Below are 19,422 nucleotides of genomic sequence, written 5' to 3'. Positions count from 1 at the left end.
ATATATTCTTCAGGGATAAGGACTGGGTCTCATTCATACCTAGCATCTAATGCTCTATTCTCATGTGGTAAATGGTGAGTTGAACTGAACCTCTTGGCTTGTGCCTACTGTCCAGTCAAGGGCTGTTGCTCCAGAGAAAGGTAGAGAGGCAAATATGTGCTCCAAAAGGAATTCTTGACAAGGAAGAGCTAGAAGGCAGAAGAAACCAGGAATCCTGAGTAGGTTTCCTTCCTTTTAGACTCCACTACAGCCTGCTCAACTCATCCATTATTTTTATACAGTCTGGTTCACTGTTAGCCATCAAGCTGTGAATCTATAAATGTAATTCTCCTTGCTGAGCAAATTCTGATTCCTGTTGCTTAGGAATTAGGAATGGAATGAAAGAGGGGGAGTGCATTCAGGACTGAAGGCTACAGTCAGAGCACATGGATTATCAAGCTCTGGTACACCCCCTAACATGACCATGATTCTTGTGCCCTAGATTATTGAATGTCTGAAAGAAAACAAGAAGCAGCTAAGTACCCGTTGCCACCAGAAAGTTTTTAAGCTGCAGGAGACAGAGATGATGGACCCAGAACTAGACTATACGCTCATGAGAGTCTGCAAGCAGATGATAAAGGTAAGGGATCCAAAACCAGGGGGTAAGCACAGGGTAATTAAAAATAACATCAGGAATCCCTGGGTGGCGCAGTGGTTTGGCGCCTGCCTTTGGCCCAGGGCGCGATCCTGGAGACCCGGGATCGAATCCCACATCGGGCTCCCGGTGCATGGAGCCTGCTTCTCCCTCTGCCTATGTCTCTGCCTCTCTCTCTCTCTCTGTGACTATCATAAATAAAAATTAAAATTAAAAAAAATAAAAAAATAAAAATAACATCAGCTTCTTTAAACTTCAGAGCAAATTTGTGTAATCTTTCCATTCAACCTTTTTTATACAGATGACACAGTGGTTCTCCTAGTGTGGTCCCTAGACCAGCCACATCAGCATCACCTGGGTACTCAAATGCTTGGGCCCACCTTGTATCTACTGATTCAGAAACTCTAGGAGCGGGGCTGTGAGGTTTAACAAGCCTTTCAGGTGATTTTGATGCAGGCTCAAATTTGAAAACCACTGAGCTAAGCTAACTGACCTCCCTTTTACCTAAGGCCCAAGTGAATAGATAATCAGTGAATATATGATTAGTCTTTTAGGGTGGTTAGTGGTAGGTATACTGAGAAAGCCACCACCAAATGTCCTGATCATCCACCTACCACAATCAAAAGGCTTTTCTGTTCTACGAGTTCTTTTGTTTCATACACTTCTCCAGTAAACATTCTCTGCAGCAGGGCTGACTTGAGAACCTAGATGCCAGTCCCTGGATCTATCCACATAAATAAAGAGAGTCAATCTAAGATTCTGATGCCTTGTTTAAAATAAAATGCTTTATTAAAATCAACCTAAAAATAAAATAATACTTTAAAATAAAATGGTACTTCTTGGGCACCCCATGTGGCTCAGCTATTTAGCGCCACCTTCAGTCCAGGGCCTGATCCTGGAGACCCGGGATCGAGTCCCATGTCAGGCTTCCTTTTTTTTTTTTTTTTTTTTTTTTAAATTTTTTTTTTTAATTATTTATTTATTATGATAGTCACAGAGAGAGAGAGAGGCAGAGACACAGGCAGAGGGAGAAGCAGGCTCCATGCACTGGGAGCCCGATGTGGGACTTGATCCTGGGTCTCCAGAATCGCGCCCTGGGCCAAAGGCAGGCGCCAAACCGCTGCGCCACCCAGGGATCCCCCCATGTCAGGCTTCCTACATGGAGCCTGTTTCTCCCTCTGCCTGTGTCTCTGCCCCCCTCCCCATCTCTCATGAATAAATAAATAAAATCTTTTTAAAAAGTGGTACTTCAGGGGATCCCTGGGTGGCTCAGCGATTTAGCGCCTGCCTTTGGCCCAGGGCGCGATCCTGGAGACCCTGGATTGAGTCCCACATCAGGCTCCCTATATGGAGCCTGCTTCTCCCTCTGCCTGTCTCTGCCTCTCTCTCTCTCTCTCTCTCTCTGTCTGTGTGTGTGTGACTATCATGAATAAATAAATAAAATCTTTAAAAAAAAAAAAAAGATTTGAGTCCCATGTAAAAGCAGAAATATCAGACTCTGATTTCAGGGCATTGTGTAAGATTTTGATGACTTTTATAAAAATCAGTCAGCAAGCCACGTCAGCAACCTGTATTAAGATATCAGTAGACTTTAATTAGCAGATAGACTGTTGATTAGCACATAGAGATGGAATTTATTATTAGTCCAGAATGGATCTCTCTTACTTGAAGGATATTAACAAGTGTTCAGGGGCTAGCCACACAGTTTAGTAAGATTATAGCCCCTATAGTTAAAAGATGAACTAGACCAGTCCTTTCCCCACATTACTGTTGACATTGACTCGTGGGTGATTTTTAAGTTTCCCATTGGGATTGGGTAGATAGGACTTGTGGGTGACCTGGCCCACCTGGTACAGTGTTATGTTCATACTTAAACAGTATATAAGCTCAGGAGATGACATGTAATATAACAGCCATGTATGTACAGATTCAGTCCTGTGCAAAATAGGAAACAGTGAGGGTAGCAGAACCATGAGAGATATAGTAGAGAATAGATGAAGAAAAGGGAAGTTGAGGCTGGGTGCGTATACAGACTTAGCTGTTTCTCTTGTACCAAGTGATATCTTCAAGCCTGTTCTGTCATTAGAACACCAGTAGGTGAAAGAATGATATGGATGATGTTAATTGCTGTATTTAAATAACTACTTCAAATAAATAAACAAACAAACAAATACTTATGTAAAACTTTATTTCTTGCAGAGGTTCTGTCCAGAAGCAGATTCCAAAACCATGTTGCAGTGCTTGAAGCAAAATAAAAACAGTGAATTGATGGATCCCAAATGCAAACAGATGATAACCAAGCGCCAGATCACCCAGAACACAGGTAACGTCGTGGCCTGGCTTTCCTGGTTCCAACTGAGTATGGCTCCAGTGGAACTGAGTTGATATATACCTCCCTCATTAAACTACAGGAGTTTTGTTGTATGTGGATTTTTAAGGGTAGAATAAGCAAATTGACTTCCTTCTTCAAAGAGTATCTGGGAGATCAGAATGAAAATCATAGGAAGGAGGAGACAGGAGTAATAGCTGGAATTCTTTGAAAAGTCTAGAGATTTAACAAAACTTCGTGCATGGGGTGGGAGAATGTATGGGTCATGTCTTTTAGAACAGAGAAGTTTCTGCTCTGAGTTCCAAGACTTTGTAACATAGTGGGTATTCTCACTCAGTGTTTTCCAAAACATCTGTTATGGGGAAGGTTGGGGATGACTGCTTGATTTTTGTGAGAACTACTACTGGTACCAGCAGACCCTGCAGAGCTGCTGCAAAGGAGAATTTCTGGGGTCTTCGTCTCCACATCTACTCTTTCATTAAGTTCTATTGCTGGTTAAAAGCAGCATAGTTAGGGCAGCCAGGGTGGCTCAGTGGTTTAGTGCCGCCTTCAGCCCAGGGCGTGATCCTGGAGACCCAAGATCGAGTCCCACATCGGGCTCCCTACATGGAACCTGTTTCTCCCTTTGCCTGTGTCTCTGCCTCTGTCTCTCTCTCTGTCTCTCTCTCTCTCTGTCTCTCTCATAAATAAATAAAATCTTTAAAAAAAAAAAAAAACAGCATAGTGAGAGCTCAGCCAGTGTTGAGCAAATAAATCAGTGGTTTGTTGTCGTTAACATAAAGTGCCCCCTTTTGAAAGGTAAATCTCTAGTATTTGTGAATCAAGGTGGAATATTTTATCATGCACTTCTGACTTTCCACTCTAGATTACCGCTTAAACCCTGTGTTAAGGAAAGCCTGTAAAGCTGACATTCCTAAATTCTGCCATGGTATCCTGACAAAGGCCAAGGATGATTCAGAGCTAGAAGGTCAAGTCATCTCTTGCCTCAAGCTGAGATATGCTGATCAGGTAAACTGGCTTGAACTCTTCACAGAGGTGTGTTTGGAGAGGCCCCTCTACTCCTGGTAGGTTTTTCTTTGAAAATCCCTAGCTTGCTCCTACTTTCCCAAGACCTTTTTCATACCTTCTCAAATCAGGGGCCAAATAAAAAGCTGAAATTGTCTGATATGCTGTGAAATCTCCCTTTGTCACATGTAGCGGCTCTCTTCAGACTGTGAAGACCAGATCCGGATTATTATCCAGGAGTCTGCTCTGGATTACAGACTAGATCCTCAGCTCCAGCTACACTGCTCAGATGAGGTAGGATTTGGGTATGAAGCTGGTTGTGAACAGAGCTGGTCAGAGAAATGTTTATTAGAGAAAAGTTCTGTATTCTCTTTCTCTTCAGTCTTAAAGACAGAAAGAGAAAATGCTCCTATAATAGCACTAAAGAAACACCTGTCCTTGAAAATTATTTGACTTTCTAGTTAGAAAAAGCCATTTGGAGAACTTTGTTCAACATATGTCAATTTTAGGGGATCATAGCTAAAGATTTTTTTAAATGAAGCTTACTCATAAAGCTGTCCAAAGAAGGCTAAGTTTTTAAGCTTTGGTATGGTCTGTGTTTTAAAACCCGTGTGTCTGTGTGTGTGTGTGTGTGTGTGTGTGTGGCCAAATTGTGAGTCTGGGTTGACCTTGAACCTTTATAAAGCATTTGCTTTTAGTATTTCACTTGGCTATATTACTTTCGTCCTCTGTCGTCAAGTAGTAGCCTTCTTTGTGATCAGTCCTGGGACAGTCTGACTCAAATCTCAGGGTTGGCAGCATAAAGATTGGTACACTAACTGGTTTTTGACTCTGTGTACCAGTTCCTATGAAGGAGAATGGGGCCCAGCATTTTGTACAGGAGGGAAGGGAGTGAAGTCCATCAGGAATACTGTTTGAGAGGGTCTGTTTGTCCTTGTGGGAGGATCACCAAATCTACAGGTTGCAGAGACGAAGTTTCTAGTCAGATTAGAGGTGGCCTTGTGTTTTGTGTGTCTCCTGAACAGATCTCCAATCTGTGTGCTGAAGAAGCAGCAGCCCAAGAACAGACGGGTCAAGTAGAGGAGTGCCTCAAAGTTAACCTGCTCAAAATCAAAACAGACACCTGTAAAAAGGTAACCACCATAGATTAGCTTTTCCCCTGCCTGCTTTCACTCCTTTTTCTGACATCTCTCTCTCTCTTTTTTATTTTTATTTTTTTAAGATTTTATTTATTTATTCATGAGAGACACAGAGAGAGGCAGAGACATAGGCAGAGGGAGAAGCAGGCTCCATGCAGGGAACCCGATGTGGGACTTGATCCCGGGACTCCAGGATCACAACCTGAGCCAAAGGCAGACACCCAACCACTGAACCACCCAGGCATCCCTTTTTCTGACATCTCAGTGACAACATCTAAACCTTCCGGCTCAGAATTACAAAACCTTAATTGGGTTCTTGACAATCACCTCTATAACTTAAGTATTCTTTCACATGTACTATTTGTGAATATGTCTCATCTGCATGACCAGACCATTGTTTAAGGGCACTGTGAATAGAGTGCCGAGAGCAAAATGTCAAGTCCAGGATATCAATCAGTACACTTACTGCATCCATTAAAATCATTTGAGAATTAGCATATAAAAACAAAGTTTTCAAAATATGACTGCTAAATATACGTTATCTTACAAAATTGCAACAAGGTAATATATGTGATCTTTTTTAAAAAGCTATTTTTTTCTTAAAAAGTGTTTCATGATGTCATTGTTAAGCCAGTGTGACTGTTGGACACATCTTTTCATCTGCTGAAAGGCTTCCGATTATACATGGTCTGAGGAATGGGGGGACTTGGCGGAAAGCTAAATCCAGATATTTTCCTTGGACTGCGTTGTCATCAGATGATCCCATTTAACTTTGAAGAGGACTTTTTGAACAATATTTGATTTTTTTTTTTTAATTTATTTATGATAGTCACACAGAGAGAGAGAGAGAGAGGCAGAGACATAGGCAGAGGGAGAAGCAGGCTCCATGCACCGGGAGCCCGATGTGGGATTCGATCCCGGGTCTCCAGGATCGCGCCCTGGGCCAAAGGCAGGCGCCAAACCGCTGCGCCACCCAGGGATCCTTGAACAATATTTGAGTTTTGGTTTTTGTTTTCTTGTTTTTGTTGTTGTTGTTCTACAGGGACTATAGTCTTTCTTTTGAGAGCAAACTAATTTTTATTTAAGAAAGCCTTTCTGGGGGCACGTGGGTGACACGGTGTGTGTTCTCTCTCTTTTTCTCAAATTAATTAATTAAAAAAAACATTTCTGGCCTGTCTTTACCTACTTTTTCATTGTGTATAAATGGAGAGACTGCAGAGCTGATTTCATTTCCATCATGATTATATTCCTCATGTTCAAAACATATTTAAACCCAGTAAGAATTGTACCTCCAGTAAAAGTTATGCTCCCTCAGTTTGTTTTTTTCTTTTGAGGATAATGGAGGTAATATGAAATATTTTGTAAACATTGACCTTTGAGAATTTTAAGATAGCATAAAATTTTAAGATGGCAGTCTTCTTATAAAAGTAAGAAAATAGCTATATTATAGCAGTATAAATACTAACATTTAGTATTTAATAATATGGCATGCCAGACTGCCAAAACCCAAATCTGATTTTATAATCCTCCACTTTACTTAGCACAGAGCTTTGCTTACACTAGGTCTCCAAGTGTATTTATGGAATTAAATCAGTTGCTAAAAAATCTATATTCTTTGCATCATCCCCACATTGCCACCTATCTCAGAGTAAGTTCTCTTGTTAACCCTCAACCTTTTCTCCTTGAACTTTTTTGTTTATATATATTTTCCAGTAATGGATCTGATGCATTTCCTCTATAAAGGCTCTCTACCATGATTTTCCCTTCCTAGGAAGTGTTAAACATGCTGAAGGAAAGCAAAGCAGACATCTTTGTGGACCCAGTCCTTCATACAGCCTGTGCCCTGGACATTAAACACCACTGTGCAGCCATTACCCCTGGCCGAGGGCGTCGTAAGTCACTATTCACTCTGACCCTCTCTGAACTCTCTCAGACTCTCTCTAAGAGCACTTAGAGCTGCTCTGTTCTGTAGCTACAGCTCAGCCACAAACAACATCCTCTGGGGGCTTGGTTGATGCCAGGACTAGGCTTTTGTGGCAGAATGAATTTAGGACTAATCCTGCAGGTTTGAACTGACCTAGCCATGTCCAGAGGTAAGGATTTGATGAAAAGGGAAGGTTGAGTTATTTATCAGGGAAGCAAAACGTAGTCATCATCATTGCCCTCTTCCCCTTTATCCAAACTAGAACAGCTTCATTGACTTTCCCAGTAGCCATACTGCATGGATCCTGGGCAGATAGAAAGTTGTTTCCAGGCCAGGCATGCCAAGTAAAAACGAGAGAGGATTTAAGAGTCTCTGGGCAGCTCGCCTTGGAAGTTCAATATCATTCTTCTTCAAGTTAAATCTTGGGTCAAGTTTCCTAGAATGAATTTAAGTTTGTATAGCCTGTAAATCAGAATTGTCTGGTGGCGAGGTCCCCTTCTCCCCAAGCTTACAGAAACTTCTGTTCTGGATGATTTCAGACTCTTCTGCCTTTTCTTCCATAGAAATGTCCTGCCTCATGGAGGCCCTGGAGGATAAGCGGGTGAGATTACAACCTGAGTGCAAAAAACGCCTCAATGACCGGATTGAAATGTGGAGTTATGCAGCAAAGGTAATGACCAAGTGAATTACTTGAAATGGCCATCTTCTCAGTCAGTTCCCCAGATACTCCACCAGTCTTCTTGTCCTTGTGGCGAGACCAGCAGTAAGAGTATTTGAGAAGTCTCGGTGTCCTTGAAGCCTGCTCAGCTTCCCTGCACCCGCAGCCACCATCTCCTTTTGCACTGGTCTGTGTCTGCGGGCTTTCTCCTCATTGCTCATAGTCTTCCATGGGAAAGCAAGTCACCCAAAGGATGAGGTTGAAGCCAACCGTGCCAGGAGAACCCAGACATCATGCCCATGGGAAAGCAAGCAGGCTGGCCACTGCTGTCTTAAAGCTTGTTTTTCTGATTCCACACAGTGTTTGGGAGGAGCATATGTATGTGACACTAGCCCTGGGTCTTGGTGAGGCTGAAACAGGGGAATAATCAGGGAAAGAGACATCAGGACACCTGGCAAACTTGGACTGGGGGAGATTTTTCCTATAAAATCAGTGAGAAGAACAGTTCTTCTCATGTATTTATTGCTTTTTGGTGTATAAAACATACTGATGGCCGTATTACCTCACTTGAACCTTGAAACCCAGCAGGTTAATGAAGTGATGATTTCCTCACTTTATGGTGGTGGAAACTGTGACTTGCCTTAAGGTCCCTCAGTGAGAAAGTCAGGTTTCTAGATCGACACTCTTGGTATCACCTAACACCAGGATGGACATTTGGGAATGTCTTACATTAAGATAGTGACCATGAGAATAGCCCCCTCTTCCTTGACCAGTTCCTCCTGTCACCGACATGAAAGGTCAGGGGTTACAGGAAGGACCACGAAAAGTCTTCATACCTAGATGTAAGGGAAATGAAGGGAAGGGATCATAGCTGTCAAAGTAGCAAGCACATCCCTCACCCCTTTTTCCAAGTGAACATAGTTGGCTTGGAAGCCCTCAGTTAGGTGAGGCAACAGAGAGGTGCCCAGTCTCTTCCTTGCTTCCCACTTGCCCCAGTCAGTTGCTAAGCATCGCTGCAGAATGTCTCCACTGCTTGTCTCATCTCCGCAAATGTCAGTGCTCAGATTGTATTCATCCGAAACCTTCCTACTCTGCTTTGTGTGTATGGGATGAGCACATATACATCTCTGGGCAGACCCTCTCTGGCACCGAGGCTAAGGTGAGACCCAAAAGAGCAGGTCCCTGTGCACCCTGGGGAGACTTTCGGTCCTGAATCTGCTCTCGTGGGCTGCATAAAGAGAGGTCCACTTGAGAAAGCAGCGAGGACAACAGGATGAAAACTGGCTAGACTGCAAGTCCGTGACTGTGGAAATGATGCTGTGTGTTCTGCCAGCCTGAGTCACTTTCACACATTGTTTCTACTGGGGGCAATGCTCATGATTTAATGGTGAGTGACAAACAGTCAAGATACAGAACCAGCATCCAACACGGTCTCAACCATTCTCTGTGTTTTTAAAAATAAACCAGAATACATAAGAACCTGTGACATTGTACTAGTAGCCACCTCCCATCCCTTGGGCCTCTAGGTCTTCATCTATAATATGGGAGTAATCCACTTTCAAGGATTTGTATGAGGACTAAATGATTGAAAACATGTCAGTGTGGCACCTGGGTGGCTCAGTCAGTTGAACGTCTGACTCTTGATCTCAGCTTGGATCTTGATTTCAGGGTCATGAGTTCAAGCCCTGCCATTGGCTCCATGCCGGGCATAGAGCCTAGTTGGAAAACAAAACCCTGTGGGCCTCTCTCTCAGCGCCCCAGACACGGTGAGGTCTTCAGTGTAAGGGCTACTGTCAGGTTGGTGGTGGTGATTGCCATTATGAATGATATGAGACCCCACCTCTTTGTATTTTCTTAATTTTGTACAGTAGATATATACCATGTTATGATCAGGAAAAGGAATTGCAGCACTGTGTTTGATTTACTTGTCCCTTGTCCTTTCTCCCCAAAGAAGTGGCATCAGTTAAACTAGGAATTGAGAGAGGCGAGTTAGAACTAGTGCTGCCCCCAGCCCGGTTCTCTCTGAGGCCAATGCTGCTGTTTGTCCTTCCAGGTGGCCCCCGCAGATGGCTTCTCTGACCTTGCCATGCAAGTGATGACCTCTCCATCAAAGAACTACATTCTCTCTGTCATCAGTGGGAGCATCTGTATATTGTTCCTGATTGGTCTGATGTGTGGACGTATCACCAAGCGAGTAACACGAGAGCTCAAGGACAGGTAGAGCCACCTTGACCAGCAGAGGAACGGCCTGGCCTGTTGGTGCCCAGTGTATACAGCCCTCCTGTATAGTGTACCCACTCACCTCGTTCTTCTCGGAGGTGGCACCAACACCCGCGTTAGAGCAGCAGCAGGTATCCTCTGCACTGTCCCGTCTCCAACTTCGCCCGTGTCCATGGTGTCCTCCTCCTCCTCGACCATTTTGTGCAGCATCAGCAGCTGGCCGCTTTGGTTATTGCCTGGGTTGGCAAATTTGGGTTTACCTGCCCGTAGACAAGTCTCTCTCATACCAATGGAACTACCAATACTTCCAGAACCAACTTACCTTACCTGCAACTCAAATGATTTTTAAAAAAAGAAAAAAACAAACACCAAAAAAAAAAGAAATTTTTAAAGAAAGAAAAAAATGTATATAGTAACACATCTCCTCCAGGCTTGATTTGGGCAATGGGGTTATTTCTTCTGTGTGACTATAAAATGAAGGCAGGACTTTAGGGGAAAACACACACCCAATATGCTATCACTGGGATGTCTTGCTCATTTCTCAAAAGCACCTTTGGACCATGTGGGGGCCATGGACTTCACCGAGGAGTGGGAAACCACTAACCAGCCTGCTTTGGGTCTTGTTTTCTTCTGCTGAAATAGTGATGCCTTCCAGTTCCCACGTTAATAGAGCCACTGCTGGTCACGACCCCAAGGCCATGAGTATTTCTATGATCTTCTCACTTCAGTGAAGTAGAGCAAGCATGAGCTTCCCTAGGCCAACGGCACATGAGTTGGGAGGAGATCAGAAGTGTGTGAATCTGGTCAGTCGCTTGATCTGCACGGGGAGGCTGGACCCTGCATCCCCAGGAGCAGGATCCCAGGCATCTTCCCCCTCCAGGCTAGCACAGGACTCAGCCACACTTGGATTGACCCTGCTGAGGGATAGCAGTTATTCTAGAAGGCCTGTCAGGAGGCAATGACTACAGGAGGGGAGGGAGCTCAGGGCAGGGAGGAGGGGGCAGGGATTGATTCACTTTGCTTTGTGTTTCAGGCAACAGTGCAGGTCAGAGACAGTGGCTTATACAGATTTAGCGTGGTCTTAGGGTATGACTGGCAGTCCAACCTGACCCTTCTGTGGGCTCAAGGCCACCTTCCCAGACAAGCTCTCTTATGCCTCTTTGTGGAGAGGACTTGGAAAGTTAACTATGTTAAAAGATGGAGCTTTTTCTCCTTTTTTTTTTTCCTTTCCATTTACTGCATACACCCACTGTAGTAGGCATTGGCTAAACATTGTACTTTAATGATTCATCAGTCTTTCCAGAATCTGAGCTTTATGGAAGCAGTCTTCCTGGCCATCCTCCCTCGTCTTTCCAGTGTGGGATGACAGGTTTGGAGTATAACGGGGAGGGGTGCAGGCATCACAGTGCAACCTGGCACACCTTAGTTTGAGTTTGGGGCGTGGAGTTATGGTGGCTGCACCAGAAGGCGGCATGTACAGTAGGAGATATATTTATATAATATATATTTTATTAACCTGTTAGACGTTCCACAGAGTATTATAAATCACGTGCCTAAAACTGTCCACATAGACCATGGCACCCTTCCTTCCCCTGGCCCTCCTTTGCCACCGTCCACATGGGCTGCAGGACCTACACAACATTTGTCTCCCCTGAAATGTGTTCGATACAAAGTGGGTCAGATTGTGGATCAGTTGATTCAAATTACTCCTTGTCTAATCTGACTGACATATTTTTGAATACTGTGGTTTTCTTCTTTTTGTTGTTGCTACCCTTCCTGGAGTCAGGGGGTCCAGAAGCCAGCTGTATCCCCCTGCATGGGGTACGTCCAGTCACCAAGGAGAGCTGCTAAGCTGCTTGGTCCCCTCTGTCCTGCTCTTAGGCTCTTCCTGGGATTACTCAGTCATAAAACTTGAAACTCTTGGAGTCTAGGCCACAGCCCCCTACTACCACCGTTGTGGGAATTATTTGGGCTGGTCCAGATGGTCCACCTCCAGGAGATCCCAGCTGGGATGTGGAAGCTTGGGAAGGAGAACTGGAGATGTCATCTAAATGCAAGCCCCCAACTGATGTGTCTGGCGTGGTTTATAGGATAGAACAAACATTCACCATTTGATGAGTGTGCGGTACCATTCTCCATCTGTACATTCTCCCTCCCAGTGTATGTAAAATATCTCCATAGTTGAATGTGCCTCGACATTTTGGTTTTGTCTGAAGTGAGAGACAGTCTCATTAGTTGTCTGCAGCAAATCTGGATGCTTGAAAAGGAGTTTGATTCTTGAAATATTTGTCATCTTTAGAAATGGTCAAAATAAAAGGGATACTTCTGCCAGTATTTTCAGTTGCTTGTTGCTAGAAAAGCATTTCACCATCCTGCTTGGAATAGTTTCGTGTGGCTGGTTCTTGAGAGTCCCAGGTGGTGTCCTGAGCAGTGTTCTACCTCCAGGGGGCCCAGTACCTTCTGAACCTGCAGCCCAGCTGTATCCATTCTGGCCCTCATTCCATGTAACAGCACTGGTTCTGGGCCTCTTGGGTCTGTCGTGCGTAAATCAGCTAGTCAAGGGTTAATCAAAAAGGAAACCATGGCCCTAGTGGAAGAGCCAATCTCTTCTGGTATCTAGCCCGTGAACAATAACAAACAGCCAATGTTGGGCCCTGGGGGGTGGGGGGTGGGGTGGTAGGGAGGGTGGGGGTGGGATTGGGTATTGGGGGATTCCAAGATCAAGACTTCAGGCACTTGCTGAAAATTACAGCAGCCAGGTTACTCATCTAGTCTTGTCCGTGTACTCACACATAGCTCCACAACATTCAAGAGGCACAGGAGCCTTCTCTCCTGGGCTGGGAGATCAGAAGTGCAGGCAGACTGGCAAGAACAGGACTGTTCCCTCTGAGTTCCTCTCATGGACGGTAGCTCTGGAAGTGAGACCCTTACCCTGGTGCGTCCCTGGCCTTCCTCAGGAAGAGTCTGCTAGCAAGATGTGCCGAGGTGGGAGCAGAGCAAAGGCTTGGGTTTGCTCTGAGTAGGAAAGCCTTCCTCCTCTGCATTTCCTGGAGACCCTGTGGTACTGCTCCCAGCTCTGTGGGTCCGTCAGCTTGTTCTGAACCTGCGCATCCTAAGAAGCCAGGAGATTCTGGTACTCAGCAGGCCTTCCTCTGTCTCCTGTCCTCCACTTCCTTTTCTGGGGGACAGTGAACAGCTCCACTGGGGAAAGGGGAGAGGGAGATTCTGCTTCCCCGAGAGGTGACATGATCAGATCTCACTTCTTCCCATTTCCTGAAGTCATGTAATAAAAGAATCCAGTTGTAAAGAGGTCTGTATTACCCGAGGTCTGTATATGTTAAACATAGCATCAGACAAAGCAGAAAGGAGCTTTTCTGCTGACTTCCCTCTACTTTCCCAAGAAAAGATTCACTCTCGTGTGTGAGTTTGATCTCTGGAAATGCCTCCCCTCCTCCCCACCTCCAGGCTGTGGCACAGCTTCAGCCCAAAGACCCCACTACCGTGAGTCATCTGGGAAGAGGTAGATTGCTTCATGGGGCCTCCTTTCTCAGCTGGTCTCAAGTTCTGAGAAAAGGCTTCACTTCCTGTTTCTTCCCCTTCCCCAACAAAAACTAGCCGCATTCCCTGGACAGCTTTGTTACGTCAGTGGATACAGAGAGCCACGGACGCCAGCCAACCCAGCCTGACATGTTTCACCTAGATTTTGCCACAGAACAAAAAGAAGAGGGCTTTTTGAATTGTGTGCATTTTGGTATATATTATTTGTATTTCAGAGTCTTGGGAATTTGGGAAACCTGAAAGATCCCTTTTTTTCCTCACCATTTGGACAGCACCTGCGTTGCTTTATCAAATGCAGCACTCCAGTACCCTGAGTTTCTCCTGGGCCTTTAGGGACGGTTCTCTTTCTTCACCTCTTCTCCCCTGGCCCCTGATTCCCAAGGGCCGTGGGGCCAGAGCTGATGTTCTGGCCTGCCTCTGTCTTTCTTACTGTCTCATTTGTCTCTGGTCAGCCATCTCTCTAGTACACTCCTTTTGGTCCTCTTCTCCTTAGGACCAGAGTCACATGTTAGGGCAGTGAGTTTGAAGGCAAATCCCCTTCCTGCCCCGACCTCAGACAACAGACAACTCATAGCAAACCCAGACAGACTCTTCAGAGTGACAAGCTTCCCCAAGCCATTTAGTGAGGTCACGGTGGAGCCCCAGGGACTGTTTGTCATCTAGAGCCTGGAGTGGGACTCTGCTTGGGCTAGTGGTGACAGGATCCTGATGGCAGGATCCCTCCCCCTTTCCCAAGATCTGTCACAACACACCGGTAGGGATGTTAGGATACGGGCAGTAGAGAAACCTCCCTGGGCAAGGAGAAAATTCAGATAGTGCCTCTATATTCTGTTTTTGCCTTCCCCCATCATGGAGTCGACACCTGGACCCCAGAGCCCAGCAGGCCTACGCCAGAGCCAGGGAGGTGAGACCAGGCCCCCCGAGGCAGGCTGTGGTGCCCGGGGAGGAGTGGCCGGCAAGAGTGCTGGCAGCAGGAGGCTTCATGAGCGGCTGCTCCTGGCTCCGTGTTCCCTGGTCAGTCCAAACGGGAAAACAGACTGGACAGCAGATGCTGTGTGAGATCTTAGGCCTTGAACTTTTTTTTTTTTTTTTTAAGAAAGAAAAAAAAGTAAAATTAACAAGCCTCTTTTGTAAATGATTTTTCTTTCTATGTATAAAATCCCGGCAGTTCCTTGTTTTTACATGTTCATGCTGTGTAATTTTGAGATGTTACTGAGATCCTGAACATAATGTGCATTTTTTTCTGTACAGATGAAATGGGAGAATTTAATAAAGAGTTTGCAGGTTTTTACTTGTGAAATCTTCTCTGGTGACTGGGAGGACCCCTCCAGCTGTCCAGCTGTGTGCATTTCGGAACTTGATGCTGATGCTCCCCGCACTTGCTGGCGTCCTTTCTATCTCCTCAACTCAGTAGGTCAAGCAGAGTAAAACGTAGGACCTTCAGAGGAGAGCAGGAGGTCAGATCCAAAGTTTCCTCTCAGGCTGAGGTGTTGGGTATTAATTCACTTTACTAAGGTGTTTAAGCTGTATACTAAGGCTCCTTCCTGGGGAGAGCTCGTAGACGGGACCTGTCCTTACAGATAGGACACACTGATGGCACCAGTCTCTAGTGGCCACCTTCACACTGGGCCCAGAACTAGGCCACATTTTTTTTCCGTGCCCCACCCAGTCCCGCTGTTGGCTAGCCCTCGCTTCCCCATCCCAACAGCCCAATCCCAGGGCCAGTGACCTCTGTGACACCCTTCTGGAGCCTTCTGACTCCTCCTCTGTCAGCAAAGCAAATGTGTCGGGACATTACAAAGTCTTCAGCTAAGGAGTTGGCACCGTAACAAGGATTTCTCAAAGTAGACATGTGCATACCAGGATTGGAGTGCTGGGATGCCCAGTGAGAGCAGACTGGGGTGTCCTGAGAACTCCTCAGATTCATTTTCAGCAACTGCCACACAGATGGTGTAGTGTAGAGGCCAGGAGAAGGTGAAGTATAGAAGAAAGGAGGAAGAGGGCTTGGGAGTCTTGGGGTCTCAATTGCAAATACTCTATGTAGGAAGCCATGGGCAGCCATCACTCTGAATGGGAGGAGTTGGACTAGGTGCTCTTTAGAGTCCTGGAGAGGCTGCCCCACTGTGGTGTAAGCATGGGAAATGAGGCACCGGGTTCAGGCTCCTTGTCATTGGTATTCCCACAAAGGAGAAGTGGGTTACTTAGCTCTGCTGCACGTGGCCCCTCGAGGGAACACTACAGCAGTCATAGGGACAGTGCTGCCTTAGCAGTCTCCGAATCACCCTACTGTAAAATTCTGTGCGATCTTTCTAGTAAAAGGTCCTTGGCCAACTTTAATCCTCAGAAGCATTTGGCATCTGTTCTTAAAAGGAGGTAAGAATGAAAAGATTTTAACCAAAAAAGGGGAGAACCTTAGACCCCCACCTCTCAACTAGATGGAAGAGTGAGCCGGCAGATGTGACCCGGCTTTCTCAGTAAGCAGCAAAACATGATTGTCTGCCTCTGGCATATGTGTGTCCCTCTGACTAGCCAGGTTGGCTTTGGGCTTATGACCATCAGGCTCCAGGCTGGCGTGACTGACCTGTGCCAGAATCTGCCGACCCTGTAGAGGCGTCCACTGGGAGTCTTGGTCCTGGGATCCCACCTCCCTTGCCCATAACAACAGCACAACAGTGTCTTCACAAATTCTCTGTATTTATGGAGAAATTTGGACAGTCTGGGAGAGAAAGGGGGAGGAAAAGGGGTCACAAAAGGCAGCAGACTAGGAGGAAGTTGGCTGGAGCAAGGAGGGAGGGTCTGGAGCACAGGCAGCCCCTTGGAGGACTTGGAATCTGCTGGGCAGAGGCTAGAGACTGTTTAGACTGGGGGTGGTAGGTAGGTGGGTGGATCTAAGCCCAAGAGAAGGTAAAAGCCTCAGCCAAGGGGCCACAGAGAGGTGAGGGCAGAACTGGGACCAGACTCAGGTGCTCTTGACTAGGTCTACACCCTTTCCAGCCAGAATCTGAGGGCTTAGCTCTGACTCTACAGTGTCCACGGGAGCTTCCCAGAACCTCCTGTGGGAGGGCCCCTCTGCTCTCTGACCTGAATACCCTGTGTTCCTGTCCTCAGACTGTTAGGACAGATTTCCTTGCATTTTAAACCCAGGTTCAGTGTCTGACCTAGCCTTCTAGACTCACTAATGTTCAGACTGTTCCAGTCATTTCTCTGCCCTGGCAAATAGTACTCAAAAAATGCTTGCTGAATAGGTCGTTGACAGTGACAAGTCATGGCTTTGCCCCCTGGGGGGCGGGGTCCCAGGTCCCAGGTCAGCATCTAGGGATCCATACCTAGAGGAATGTATCCACTCTTCTCAGGAGTTTCATTCCAGTTCTCCGGTTCTGGGCTTCTCTTGCACCCTGGAACAGAGCAGATTCCCTTCAAGTGGCTTCCCCTGCTGTATCCCCCAAAGGAAATAAATAGACATTCGCCATGAGAGGATGTGGAAGCCAGGAGTGACAGAGCAGGTTTTAGGGCTTTAGGGACACCTGGTCCCCCAATGTCATTGCATAGGCTCCAAAGCCAAGTCCAGGCTTCACCCAGAAGCTGGGCCAGAGCCAAGGGTTCTTCATCACACACAGCAGTGCCTGTCTTGACCTTCCAGTTTGCTGGGGGGCGGGGAGGGGGGACAACTGACCACAGGGTTCCAGGTTGTTGCATCAGGAATACAAGAGCACAACCCCCAGGGTTCTGTGTACTCACACTGGCCACAGGGCAAGGGTAGCACAACTTGTAAGACTCCGCTCTGGTGCAAGCCTTGGCAAGTCACAGACATGCCAGCTGCCTCCCAGCACAGCTGCAGCCAGCTGACCACGGGATCCCCAGCTCCTCCAGTGGAGTCCTCTCCCTTCTGGGATTGGCCTCACAGGACCAGGAGACCCTCAGAGGGTCAGGGTTGTGTCCTAGCGCCACACAAAGTACATGGAAGGGAGGACCCGAGGCAGGGATGAACAGGCTCAGCTCAGGTGGCCAGAAAGGGGACTGCATCTTAGCTGCAGGGAATGAAGGGAAGAAGGATATTACCCAATACCACCAGCCTCTTCCAAACCCCCAGTCCTATTGCATCTCCTTCCTTCTGGGGCCTCTGGAGACCCTTCTTCCCTTCCTCTATGGCTTTCCCTGGTCTGTCTCAGAATCTGCTTTCCCCCACAGCTGGCCTTCTGGCCAGAATATGAGCTCTGAGCTTGTCCCTGCCACATGTACTTTTCACTCTCTGGGCCTCCAGTAACCTTACTACAGAGCAAATGAAGGGACTGGATTTAATGTTCTTGATTAGCTTCCCCTCTTCCCCTCATCCCTGCTGACCAAGGCTTCCTCCAAGGGGGCCCCACCATCTCCACCTTTCTACCCACTACCACCTATTCCATTGCAGCCCTACACACTAGGGGCATCAGACCCCTACTCTCTTGGACTCACCCTGATAGAGCAGACGGGTACCTTCTGCAAAGACATACTGGCCTGAAAACCACATGGCACAGTAGTAGGTGCCCTCATCATCAGGGCTGGCGTTGCCCACAGTAAGGAGTGCAGCATTCTTGACGGGGTCCATCTCTGCCAGAAAGCGAGGATTCACACCCAAACCATAGATTGGGAGAGTCCCTTCTCGCTGACTCAAAAGGGAGGTGGGACCACTCCCCATCACCTGCTGGTACCAAGACAAGACATGAGCCCTGACAGGGCTGCCCTGCACCACACACCAGATCTGAGGATTACTTTGTCCACTCACCACAGAAGACTGAGGCTGGAACAGAGAGGGTTGAGAGACCTCTGAGGCATCTAAAGAGGCAGAGAAGATAGTGACCCTCTCAAAACAACTTGATGGTCACTTATTAGACACTGTCAGCTCAGCTTAGCATATGGTCTTACTAGAGGGCTATCTGACAATGTCAGAACTGCAAACCTTCATACTCTGTGATCTGGTGATTTTATATCCATAAATTTATGAAAACTGAACTCATGTATATTGGCATATTTACAAAGGTGATTATTACAGTGCCTATTATAATAATGAGAAAATAAATATTATTAGAGGAAAGGTTAAATTTTTAAATAAGACACCCATATGATGCAATACTATAGGCAACCCCCCAAAAGGAAAACATAGAAATCTCACTTCTGGGTAGGATGGAGTAGTTGGCAGCCAAATAATACTCCCAATGAAAATAACTAGAAAAGCCAGAGGAACAGGCAATATTTCAAGTTTAGAGAGTTACAGAAGCAACAGCAGCCAGAAGAGTTAATTTGTGGAGAGGGGAGAACCGTGGAGATGCAAAGTGACAATTTTCGGCCACTTGGATTTGCTGACTCTGTCAAGAGGCTAAGGATCCAGGTTTTCCCTGGGCAGAAGGCTGCAGGTGAGACGAGAAATTAGCAGAGGTTTTTGTAGTCTCATGAGCTGGAGTAACAAAATTGAAGGCTTGAGAAGCCTCAAAGCTCAGGTTTCATATCATTTAGTGAAGTTGGAAATTTTATAAGATGGCAACCTTAAAAGCTAAGCCCAGACCTCTGTAAACCAGAGCAGAATTTTGCAGAGTCACAGTACAAAGATAAAAGATCAGAGTTCAACTTCTCTCAAAAGGAAAGACCCAGGATTTCAGTTGAAAACCCTAAAGGGGTAGGCCCTAGGAACAAGGCAAGTAAGAAGTAGATAGAGGATCCCTGGGTGGCGCAGCGGTTTGGCGCCTGCCTTTGGCCCAGGGCGCGATCCTGGAGACCCGGGATCGAATCCCACGTCGGGCTCCCGGTGCATGGAGCCTGCTTCTCCCTCTGCCTGTGTCTCTGCCTCTCTCTCTCTCTCTCTCTCTCTGTGACTATGACTATCATAAATAAATAAAAAAAAAGAAGTAGATAGAACTGTTAAAACTGCATTCCAAAGACTTCCAACCAATTATAGAAGGAATTCTAGAATTAGAAAGCCAC

General features: G+C 46.3%; 1 protein-coding gene and 1 gene segment (V, D, J or C); one reads left to right on the top strand and one right to left on the bottom strand.

The window, feature by feature from the left end:
* GLG1 (golgi glycoprotein 1) overlaps positions 1–12,243 on the top strand; it is a 148,168-nt gene extending 135,925 nt beyond the window's left edge. The window contains exons 19-26 of the mRNA XM_072818377.1: positions 482–619; positions 2,834–2,957; positions 3,829–3,971; positions 4,161–4,262; positions 4,994–5,101; positions 6,879–6,999; positions 7,595–7,701; positions 9,743–12,243. Coding sequence (XP_072674478.1) covers positions 482–619; positions 2,834–2,957; positions 3,829–3,971; positions 4,161–4,262; positions 4,994–5,101; positions 6,879–6,999; positions 7,595–7,701; positions 9,743–9,910 — 1,011 coding nt within the window. The 3' untranslated portion in view covers positions 9,911–12,243. The remainder of the gene's footprint in view (positions 1–481; positions 620–2,833; positions 2,958–3,828; positions 3,972–4,160; positions 4,263–4,993; positions 5,102–6,878; positions 7,000–7,594; positions 7,702–9,742) is intronic.
* Positions 12,244–13,438: 1,195 nt separating this feature from the next.
* Positions 13,439–19,149, bottom strand: LOC140628859 (immunoglobulin lambda variable 5-39-like). The segment is given in 7 exon segments: positions 13,439–14,905; positions 15,328–15,403; positions 16,049–16,183; positions 16,794–16,862; positions 17,920–18,145; positions 18,230–18,279; positions 18,617–19,149. Coding segments are annotated over 3 exon segments (330 nt in total).
* Between the last annotated feature and the right edge of the window lie 273 nt (positions 19,150–19,422).

Source organism: Canis lupus, chromosome 3 (assembly GCF_048164855.1).
Source record: "Canis lupus baileyi chromosome 3, mCanLup2.hap1, whole genome shotgun sequence".
Taxonomy (NCBI): domain Eukaryota; kingdom Metazoa; phylum Chordata; class Mammalia; order Carnivora; family Canidae; genus Canis; species Canis lupus.
Note: the sequence above shows the minus strand (reverse complement) of the source record. Positions and strands in the feature narration are given on the sequence as shown.